The following is a 12,262-nucleotide window of genomic DNA, read 5'->3' on the forward strand; positions in this document are numbered from 1 at the left end:
TAAAAAGGCCATATGGGGACCTTATGAAAAAATATTTTTCAAAGTTTGAAACTTACACTAAATATTTTATAGTTGATTATGGAGATAAATACAAAAAAATTCTAGGGTTAATTGAATGGTAATTTTTCAAGTATCTAGTTGGAGGGAGCTATAGCTTTTTTAATTTCTAAAAATGGGTCTTTTGAAAAAAAAGTTTTGGAGTCCCTGACTTCAAGAGTATTAAAAGTTTAATTCTTTAAATTTTTTTTTTCAAATGTTTAGTTTTTTGCATTAACATTAAATTTTATTTTGTAATAACTATTTATTTTACTCCACTATGTACGTTCAAATATATATATATACAAAGTAATATACTATTTTTGGTAGCTGTCAAATCTGCACGAGCGTACAAAATTGGACGAGGGCACAAAGTTAAATGAAGATACTTTTACACTAAGACACTTTTCAGGGATGCCATTTACCTGGAAACCTGGAATTTGACAGTTCAGGCAAAAAGACCTGGAGTTTGAGAAATTAATGAGTAAAGTGAGTAATTAAAAAAAGGATTTTTAGAAATTTGTGAGTAAAGTGAGTAAATGTGAGTAGATTAAAAAAGTGCATTAAGTTGCGTGACTTGACAGTCAACCAGTAGTTTGACGACTTACTCATGCTGGTTGCTTGCATGTATTTCATTGCATTCGAATACATGGGAGGCTTTGCAAAATAGATGCGACAAAACAACCAAATTTAGTAAACCTGCATTTCTGATAAATTGCAATCAACTTAGAGTAATGTGATTGCTTTAGTAATGTTTTTCTATTTGATTAAATCAACAAAGTTGATATTCAAAATCAAAGAAACTAAAAGTAAACACAGCAAATGAATTTGCTTTTTATATTAGAAAAAAGTGCCATTTTACAGATAAAATTCGCACATTTTGTGTGACTATGACATTATAATATATAACAGGGTTGTCACTTTACATAGAAACCTGAAAAACCTGTAATTTGACAGTTTAGGCAAAAACAACTGAAAAAACCTAGATTTGAAAATTCTAGGATTTTTATTTTCAAGATATATCAATTTCCAGGTTTTTTCAGTTGTTTTTGCCTAAACTGTCAAATTACAGGTTTTTCAGGTTTCTATGTAAAGGACAACCCTGTTATATATTATAATGTCATAGTCACACAAAATGTGCGAATTTTATCTGTAAAATTGTACTTTTTTCTAATATAAAATATATAAAACTTATATACTTATAGTTTTTATGGCTTATAAATCTGTAGTTTTAGCTTACTTTGTTGTTTTCGAAACAATAATATTTTATCATTACCTTTTTGCTGATATTGTTAGTGAATGGAAGTCATTAAAAAAGAAATAAAAACATTACTTTGTACTTATTACGAAAATGCTACAATTTTTCTACAGAAAAATATGAGGTGAACACAAAACTCTCCAATCTTTTTTTTAAATTTAGTAAAGTAAACAATGCACATTTTGTATGTTGTCATTTTTTTTATTTTAGCACCAGATGAATTTCGAATAATTCTGACAATTAAATATTTTTCTTAAAATTTTTCAAAAAGTAAAAAAACCTTGAAAGCTATTTAGATTAGTTACAATCTTAATCAGTTATAGGACTTACTTCTATGACTTAGTTCTTGTTATAAAAATGTAATATTTTAACTATTTATTACAAGTTTTAAAATATTAAACAATTATTTAATAAAATAGCTTATCAAGAATTAATAAAAGATAACACGTTCGAACTAAGAAAAGAATTAAGACTTTTAGCTGTTTGTATTAAACCAACATAACGTCTTTTAAAGAACCATCATAAACGAATTTAGTACAGGTTCCAAGATAATAAAATAAATTGCAATACTTACAGTAACTCTTTTTTAACTAAACTATAACCTACTACTAAACATTATCAAAAAAAGTAGTGCTTTCAAAAACCTTAAAGAAAATCTGAAAAACCTTGTAGAAATTTAGAAAACCTGGAAATTTTTTTTTAAAAAAGCGAGTGGCAACCTTGCACTTTTGCACGGGTTAAATTTATTTTGTTTTTTTTAACTTTTTATAAATTTTATTTTTTATTTTATTTAGTTTTTTTATATTTTCTACCTTTATTACCCCTAACCCTTACCCTCCGTCAGTAGCTTATTTATAATAGTTAATTTTTTTATTAATTTTCGTATTAATTTATTATTTAAATAATTTACCATCACTGTTACCCCTAACCCTTTCCCTTGGTAGCTTTTTTTAACTAGTTTTTATTTATTTACTAATTAATTTTTTATAAAATTTTTATTAATAATATTTTTGCTTTTATTTTTGTTATCACTGTTATTCCTAACCCTTACCCTCGTTCAGTAACTTTTTCTTTTAGTTTTTTTATTAATTTATCTTTTTTTTATTCTGTTTGTTTTATACTAAATGACCCTCCGTGCAAAATTGTAACTCGTGCAAATTTGACCTTTAGTGGTAAATTGTCTTGTGTAATTTTGTCCCCTCGTGCAGAGGTATCTTCGTGTAATTTTGTGCCCTCGTGCAATTTTTACCTGTTCCCATTATTTTAGGTTGCATTACTTTTATACAACAAAAGTTGTCTTTTTTAAATGTATTATTAATTAATATTACATTTATAGTAAAAAAAAAATTACAGCAATAACTAACTATTACTTAATCTTCTTTTGTATCTTTTTATTATATGTTATACAGTAGAAAATTGTTCTTTTTTTGTTTTGTAAACTATCTATTTCTTTTTTAGATCATAAATTTTTGGTATACTATCAAAATCTATTGGATCTAAATCCACCTGGTTTTATTAAATATTTTCTTTATTTGTTAACTTATTTATAATTATTTTGGATTTTTTAAATGTATTTTTTAATTATTTTCCACTCTAACTCTAACCCCTAATCCTACCCTCGATCGGTAAGCGGTTCTCGAATTTGACTGAGTGGATTTTGATTATGGGTGGATTTTAAACGTTTCCCAAATTTTTATGCCTTTTATTTTTATTTGATGAAGGTTAAATGATATAAACTTGTGAATTAAATTTCATATATACATTGTTTTTAACTACAATCTTGACATACTCACTGGTTTCATTGTCTTTAGATGATTTTATTTACACAATACGTGTAAGTTAATTTGAAATAACACTTAATAATTTCTAACAGGTTTTTAATATTAGAAGACCGCAAACATAGATACATCTTACACATAGTGTTTTTCAGTAAAACAGCGGTGGTAGTACATATTCCATAACTAACTTTGTTAACTGTGATCCATAACTCTAATATTGGTTTTATATTTCAAAAAGTATCAGATGTAGCCTTACAATTAGTTTATAAGTCTTGATTATATAAGTAAAAATTAATGTGTTTAACCAATTTGGTTTATAAAATTCAGGTGATTAAAAAAGTAAACATGTGTAACTTTATTTTTCAGCCTAGTATAAACCTAAGCTTATGAAAAATCTTAACTTAACTTTAACTTCGAAGAACTCTTTTATTTTTTAAATTGTTTGTTTTAGAACATTTTTATATTTTACGAATGGGATGTGTTTTTGAGAACTTTTATAAACTTTATAAAACTAAATGTATTTTTAATTCCACCAAAAGAACTTATCGTACTTTTTAGATCAGCTAAACTCTTCTAAATTAATAATGTTTTTTTTCTGAGTTTTGAAGGTTTGTAATTTGTTCTTTAAAAACACTTGAAAGTTCATTCTAATTTACGGAAATGTTTCTTACAGTAAATGTATAAATATTTTTATTATACTTTGTTGAAGCAATCTGATTCTGTTTATTAATTTTCTTCCAGTTTTTTAATTAAAGATAATATTTTTTGTGGTATAGTCCATAGACCTTCACTGCATGTACCTGTGCACACTAGTGTCCATTAAAATTATTGTACTGTGCACATAAACTAAGGCAATTAAAAAAAAAGAGTTGTTTTGTTAACTAGAAAGTGTTTATTGTAAGATAAGTTACAACAGTTCAAACACATTAACTATGTATAATAGCTTTTAAAAATGATTAATTTTTTGTATATTCTAGTGGGCACATAGTTTATTTGAAGTAATTATGTGTACAAACAGTACACAGTTTTTTTTTTAATTTACTTTGCGCAGCTAATTAGTTATAAATCACAATTATTAAATTTTATTTACTGTTTAAAGACTAATTAAAACATGAAAAAAAACTCACTGGAAAATTGTGTAATTTTTGCCGATAAAAACAACCAGCAAAAAACCGGTCTTCAGAGGACAGAAAATTTTGGAGATGATCTTTTAATTGAATTCAACAAAACAGAAGATTACGTAGAAGTGAGCAAGCGTTCGGCTGTAAAAAAATTTCAAAGTTTACGGAGGTTTAATGGCTCGATTGAACGAGGTTAACACATGTTTAGTGTATTATATATTTTTTCTTATCTTAAGTCAATACATAGCTATGTAGAAACTTTTCAGATAAATTAATATACTGTTGCAGTTAAGTGTTTTCAAACACGACAGGAAATTTTATGTTTAATATTTATCCGAACGCTTGTTTCGTTTAGTTGTTACAGATTTTCATGACAAAGAACAAAAACACACAAGTGTACTTACTTAAAATCAATTTTCCAGGTTCACTTGCAGCAGCAGACGACGATGACCTGGTTGCGGCGACAAAGTTAAGCAAAATTTCTTTGAACAAAAGTTTGGCGAGTAAAACTGACAGAAGTTATTCTACTAAGAAGCTTAAAATTTGCAACGCCTTGACCTTTCACCAGCTTGCATCGCTTTTCAATTTATCAGGCCTTTTGAAAGCGACACAGAGTTATGTAGAGCGCTGTTTCGCGATCATAGCCGAAACCGAAAGCCTTTTGGAGCTGGATTTCGCCCTTGTCCTGAAAATACTGGCCAGCTCGGAACTTTACGTCACAACCGAGCGCGAAGTGTTGGAAGCGGCAACAAAATGGCTGAATCACAACATTGCAGAACGCAGCAAGTTCGGTGCAAAGTTGCTGCAGAAAGTTCGACTTTGCTTGCTGTCCGACAAAGACAGCTTGCTGTCCGAATGCGGCTCTCTTTTTGAAAACAGCGAAATGTACGATTTGCTGAATGAAGCTTACAAAAGCTGCAAGCTCAATTGCGAAAGCCGGTATTGCAGCCAAACCTCGTTCGGCGTGCTCGTGTGCGGGGGGTGGTATTGGCACTACGGACGCAGCCCAATAGAAAATGTAAAACAGTACAGCGTGCCCGGCTTGAACCTGGTCCGAGCCCTGCCGCCTATGAACAACGAACAAATGCTCGAAGCGACGGGTATCTGCTTGAAAGGCGACTTGTACGTGTTTGCGGGAATCCTTGTCAGAAGAAAGGCGAAGGTCGTCGTCGAAAAGTACTCCTGGGCCACCCAGCGTTGGACTCGGGTGGCCGTCATGGGCAAGTATCGGCGACAGTTTTGCGTGTGCGCGTACGGTGACAAAATTATCCTCGTCGGAGGTAGCGACGGCAACTCGATCGCCTCCTGCCTGAAATTGGACACCAGGAGCGGCAGGTTCACGAAAGCAGGGGAGATGAGGGTTGAAAGATACGACGCGGCGTGCGCCGTCTTCCAAGAAAAAGTGGTGGCGTGCGGGGGGAGGTGCGACTACTTTGAGCTGTCCTCCGCCGAGAGTTATGACGTCACGACGGAAAAATGGAGAGATTTGCCCCACATGACTAGACAGCAAAGTAACCACGGTCTGGTGGCGGTGCGGAGCAGGCTTTTTGCCGTCGGCCTCGGCTGCGACGTTTACAACGGGGCCGAGGGAGGAGGGGCGTGGAGGGAAATGATCGCCGCGCCTCGTTTATTCTGCGGGGCGCTGTCGTTGGGGAGTAAAATTTTCCTCTTTGAAAAGAAAATCGGCAGACGGGTGTTCAGTTACGACGTTGACGCGGATAAATGGACCGAAGAAGATAAAAGCGAAGAGTTTAACTCAAAAATAAGATATTTTTCTTGCGCAAAGCTGCCATTTTATTGACGATGATCGGGAAATTTGGGTTACGACAATTCAAATTCGGACAGTTCAAACTCTGATGATTAAAATTCTAAAAAAATTGAAAGGGCTACAACTAATAAATTAATGAATATTTTTCAAACATATGTAGGTCCTATAAATATGTCCAAGTCAATATTTTTCTTTTTGCAAAACATCAATGTTTTAAGGTATGACTTGAATAAAGTCCAAACACAGTTATTTTTAGTAATTTCAAAATATATTAAAAATTTTTAACTATTTTTCCTAAAAGAAAAACTGGCTTTAGATTTTTATAAGATCTATATATTTCTTTTTTCTTTAAACTCATATTACATTTTAATATATAGTATTTTAAATGTTTTTATAACAATTTGAATTGTCCGAATTTAAATTTTCATGTACCCGGGAAATTTTGAACCGGTTACTTTAGAATTTTTTTGATACGATCAAGGCGTTTTGAAACTTGAAAAATATTTTTTACTAGCTAACGGAGTAAATTTAAATACGTGATTATTTTATATTTTGTAAAAATTTTAAAATATTTGAAGTGAACAATGTAAGTATACTAAAGAAAACAGCAAGTAAGCAAGTATATAAAAATAGTTAGAAAAAATAAACTTTTTTTATAAACTAACGTTATTGTATTTGTAAGTAAGTTTTAACTTTTTAAACAATCCTTTCATTGTTATTTACTTATTTCTTAAAATCTCTAGACCAGTTTTAGTCTAAAATACCAGTTTGCAAAATTTCGCGCATAAATGCAAATTACTGATTTTATTTTCTTAATTCTTAATGTCAAACCAAGGAATGATGTATTGTACATGTAACAATATATTGTCTAGTTTGTATAAATTTTCGCATGAAGTCGTTGTTGTTATTGTGTACATGTATCCTTATATGCTGTTAGAACAATCTTTAGTTCAGTCGGTTGCTTAAATTAAAACTGTTGTACCAAATTTCTTCTTGAAACTGAAAAATAACATGCTTAACTAATTGTATAGCCAATTAAAAAACTGTCTAATGTTAAAACTTAGTTGTTAAACTATTAGATTAAATTTACTAATTCATAAACAAAAACTTCTTTTTTTTTAAATTCCAATATGTCAAAGATTAGTCTTTCGAAATCTTACTGGTTTTTATGGTCTTGAAATTTCAAATGAATAGTTTTCTTTTCTTTGTACTACTATAAAGTATTCCGTATTATTTATGGAGCAATAGTTTTGGTTTAAGAATATAAAACAAATTTTAAAAATTTGTAAAGTAGATATATATACCTACCTTACCTAAATGTAAAGATTTTTGAACTCTGACTGAGCATTACTTAATTATTAACTAAAATTTAATTGCCATGAACCTGCTTACGAGAACGATTTTTTCAATTTACTTTGGTGTTTTCTTCTTAATATGTTTACAAAGTACATGAATAAAATTCAATTGTAGTTAGTTTGAGAATTTTTATTTTTAAACCTTTTATCGTCACGATGCTGTTCGCCCAATAAAAAGTATTTAACCAATACTTTTTGGTATTTGTAATTAACCAAATGTATTTTATTAAAAAGTATTTACAACAAGTATCAGTGACAGCAACTATTAAATGTTGTAGAGAAGACCGCTTTGCTAAATGATTTTTCAAAAAGATTAAATTTATTTATACCAGAGGTGTAGCATTTGGGTCGGTGACCCACCTGAAGTAATAAAGTATTCATTAAAGTATAACACGAATGTTAAAACCGTTATAATTTAAATAAACTTGTCTTTACAAAGAAGCAATTTATTATCTATATACGTTATATAAATATCAAGTTAAAGGTTTTCGTTTAACTTTAAAATTTCCCTTTTAAAAAGTTGGTAGGTGTCAGAAATGCACAAAGGTACATTTCTTCACGAAGGATCACTTTTGCACATAGTCACTTTTTCAGGTGTTGTCTCTTTTACACGAAGGGTCACTTTTTGCACTAATTGACACTTCTACATGTGTTTTAATTTTATTTTTTTCTTATATTTTACTATCACTGTTACCCCTCACCCTTACCCTTAGTTGGTATTTTTTCTATTATATAATTAAGTTTTCTCCTTTTTTACTATCACTTTTAAACCTTTTTTTTGGTGGGCGAGCAGTTCCTTATCCTTGCAAAAGTTATGCTTCGAGCAAAATTTATTTTCCGTGCAAAAAATTATTCGTGTAAAAGTGACCCTCATGAAAAATCGACCCGTTGCGCAAAAGTAACAGCGTGCATCAGCAGCAACTCGTCTAAAAGTCGCTCGTCAAAATGATCTTCGTGCAAAAATGACTTCTTGTGCAAATTTACCCGTCGTACAAAAATGGCATCTTCCAGCTGATAAAAAAAATTGTTCTAACCAGCCCGTCAAGCACAAATTTATGATCCGTAAGTTTCTTTTCATAACATCAATCAACTTATGATAAAAAGAAATTAAAACTGGAAAATTTGCTCAAACGATCTAGTATTGACCTTCCAGTCATAGAGATAGCCACTAACTTTTTAAAACACTATAAGTTATTGAAAAAATTATAAATAAACATATTTAAACTTTAAGAACATGTGCTTTTTAAGTAATTAGGATGCAAGAAAAAAACTTACGAAAACAAAAGAAAATATTAAGTTTAACTTAAAATACCTTCGCATAAAAAACTTTTGGTAAAACATTATTTTTCCTGAAATCTTAAGCTTATGCTTTTTTAATTGTTCTAAATTGCCAAAATACTTAAAGCTTTTAAGGTTAAGGTTAATGTCCAAAGAAAAAATAGTTTATACTAAAAGTGTTTTGTAACAAGGTCTGAATTTTTTAAGCCCTGACTTATTGGTTTCAGTCCTTTTTTTGGCCTGCTTATATCTGCCTCTCTCGTACTTTATAATCACAATATACAAAACCAAATCCATTGGATTCAGGTTTTTTGGGCGCTTTGGTGTCAGTAGTTACTGTTTCATTTCTACCTTTTATTTTTTGTATTACATTTTTTGTATTACATTTTTTGTATTGGTTTGCTATGTCTCTAGTCATTAATGATAATCGTTATGTGTTTTTTTTAAGTTAGAGTAAATTTTAAATCAATTTATAAGTAAATTTCCAAAGTATGAATATATATCAAGTCTAGTTAAAGTTTATTAATATTGAATAATATTTGATATATTAGTAGTTTTAGGTTCAACTGTTACAAGAAACAGTATGAAAAGGTAAAAAAATGTTATACATCTTCTTTGATAATTATCTTATAAGAAAGAAACAAATAAAAATGTATGCTACAAGTTTATTATATTTTGTATTTTATCAGTAAATCTTGTTTATAATTTGGCTAGTCATTTTAATTATGAAGCACTAATATCAATACTTAGTAGGTATTACTACACAAAAGAAATATTAAACTGTTATATTAAAAAGTTTACACTAAATACTTATAGCCTAAATTTTAAAGATATATAATTATAATTTCTGAATTTTAGACTACGTCAATGTCATTAGAGCCCAATTACTATATAACTAGGAACTTTCCTTAAATAAAAGATAGTTTTCAATAACCTCCTAAAACACACAAAAAAATATCCCCATTGAAACTTATTGATAATTTTTTATATAGTTTATTTTAAATAAAAAATCCCATAGTTCTATTAGATAAATTTTAAAATAGCCTTGGTCTTTAAGTAATTTAGTACATTTAAAAAGTTACATTAAACTGACTGTTTATTTTTGAAAAAAAAAACATACTTAAACATTTAGTTAATCCACTAAATTTATTTTTTAGTATTTTTTCAGATGATTTTCAAAAGTAAACATTTAAATTTTATTTTTGTTGAAATTTAATTTTATATTGAATTTCTATTAATTTTTTTTTGCACATTTGTTAAGTGCTTTTCAATATCAGACGACCATTTTTGCGCTACTATTTTTTGTAGACAAGGACTTTTGATCAAACTCTCTTTGTTAAAGATAAAACATTCCATTTATAATGTTGTTTTTTATTTGCGAACCGTCAGGCAATCACTCTCTTTTGGGTTCAACTTGTTGTTGGCGAGTAAGGCACGATGCTCTTAATTCTTCTGAATTCTCATCAGAGTCAGCAGTTTTTATCGTATCTTGTGAGCATATGAAAACAATCTCAAGAGATAGCAACTGTCTTGACTATTGCAGTTTGTACAACTGCGTTACAAAACTCGCGCAGAAAAGGCTTGAAGTTCAGAAAATTAGTTAGAAAATTGTTAGTCTTCATTCACACTTATTTTAGTGTGTTATAAAAACATCTTTAGTACCTAAAACTTAACCATTTTGAATTTCGGATTGCAACAGTTTCAGGTTATTTTGTTAACGTATATTTACTCTAAAACTATTATTTTGTTAGAAATGTTTTAACTTAAAAAACAAAAAGGCTTTTTTTTATTTAATTGTATTGAAGGTAAGTATTCATTTTGTATAAAGCTATCAAAAGTATTTTACACATTATAAAGTCAGTACCTAAACTTAGTAAAATATAATTTTATTAATTAAAAAAACCAATTTAAAAAGTTACATATAGCTGAATTTTTTTACTGAATGTAATATTTTAACAATTTCAGTTAACATTTTTTAAGGTTATTATACTATCGTAGTTTTGTATTGGTTTGTTCAACAAATTCATTTGATAAAGTCAAGCAAAAATTAATATGCAGCATTAGTTAGTCTACCAAAAGCTTATGATAGTTTAGATCAGGTACACGGCCATGTATTAAGTTGTCACTTGAAACTTCAACGATCAATAAATGAACCAATGACAACAAAAAGAAAAGTTCTAATTTTGTGTTTTCAAGTGCAACTGCGTAAGGACCTATATTTGACAAGCATCTAAAAACAAAAATAAAATTTAAAATAAAAAGAACATGTGCAAAAATATATTTTTTCAAAGTTCAGTGATAAAAAACTAAAAAAAGCGTAGCAGTAAGAGATGTGATGTTAAACTTTTAGTAAACACTTCCAAATATGGTTATAACTTTGAAATCTCTAATTATAGTGTTATGAGACAATGATCAAAAATTTTAGAATTGAATAGATTTAAAGCAAGTTTAATACCTTTAAATAAATATAAATTTTGTAAAAAAAAAAACATTTACCTTATAGACATAACTAGTTATAACCTTTCTGTTTTAATTTGAAATTTACTTTTGTTGATTATACCTGTAATCAATTGATTAAATTTTGTAATTTTTAAAAATATACATTTTGTTTTGTATTTAATCAAATCAAATGTATTTTTTCTCATATAAACTGATGCAGAAAAGTTAGAAAGTTATATATTTAGTGAGAGAAAAATCGTTTGAATTTCTAAAATAAATTTTAAACAAACAAAGATAGCAGGCAGTTCTATAAGAAAAACTTTTTACATTGTAAGTTAATTGTTTAACTGAGTATAAAGGAGAAGACAAAAGTATTTTAAACACTTTTGTTTTTGGTATATAACAAAAAGAATTGGTGTTTATTAAGTTTGTGTTATCTAAACGACTGCGACTAAAAATAACAAGCATTAATAAAAAAATAAATATTAAATTTATTAAACAATAGTTGTAATTTATTTACTTTTTTGACAATGCTTTACGGTGAATAAACTGTCTACGGCATTTCAAATGCTTTTAAAAGTCTTAAACTTTCTTAAACTTCAAAAAAATTCAAAATTTTTTTACTTAAGCCAGTGTTCAGTACCCTTTTTAAGAAACCATCGAAAAGTTTGTGCAAATAAGAATTAAAACAATCATTTATTAACTATATAACTATAAATGCTCTGTATTTAGTTTATATTCAAATAAAGTTATGTTAAAGCTTAAACTTAAGGTTTAAAATTTTATAACCTTAAACTAAGTAATGAAAAGTAGATTTTCTAGGTGTGATTTAAGTTTTGATTGAAAAAAAATTTAAGTATTTTCACTGTTTCAATATTTCACGTTCCTGAAATATTTAAATAAAAAGGTACAACCATTTTTTTTTAAATCATGGTGGTTTTTAAGTTTAAAAAAATTTTCATGTTTTACTAATAGAAAAAAAAATAAAAATATTTTTATAAAATTTTTAGGCCAAAATCACTTTAAATCTTATAGACTATTTTGTAGATTTAGAACAGGTTTTTAAATCCGCATTTGATGTTATAGTTAAAAATAATATAAGTTCAAAATAAAATTTTAACAAACTTACATAACTGCAATGGTTAAAAGCAAATAGTAAAACGTCTTTAAAAAAGAAGATTATACAAGTAAAGTTCAGTATTATAAACTTTTTAAGTGAAGTCATGTTG

The 12,262-nt window shown here is 28.3% G+C and overlaps 1 protein-coding gene across 1 annotated transcript; it reads left to right on the top strand.

The window, feature by feature from the left end:
* Positions 1-4,563: 4,563 nt before the first annotated feature.
* On the top strand, positions 4,564-5,994 carry LOC145836360 (ectoderm-neural cortex protein 1-like). Its single transcript, XM_082944168.1, has one exon. It carries the CDS (start codon positions 4,564-4,566, stop codon positions 5,992-5,994), a length of 1,431 nt encoding a protein of 476 aa, XP_082800294.1.
* The last annotated feature ends 6,268 nt before the right edge of the window (positions 5,995-12,262 follow it).

The sequence above is a fragment of the Thalia democratica genome, chromosome 5 (genome assembly GCF_965202585.1).
Source record: "Thalia democratica chromosome 5, ktThaDemo2.hap1.1, whole genome shotgun sequence".
Classification (NCBI taxonomy): domain Eukaryota; kingdom Metazoa; phylum Chordata; class Thaliacea; order Salpida; family Salpidae; genus Thalia; species Thalia democratica.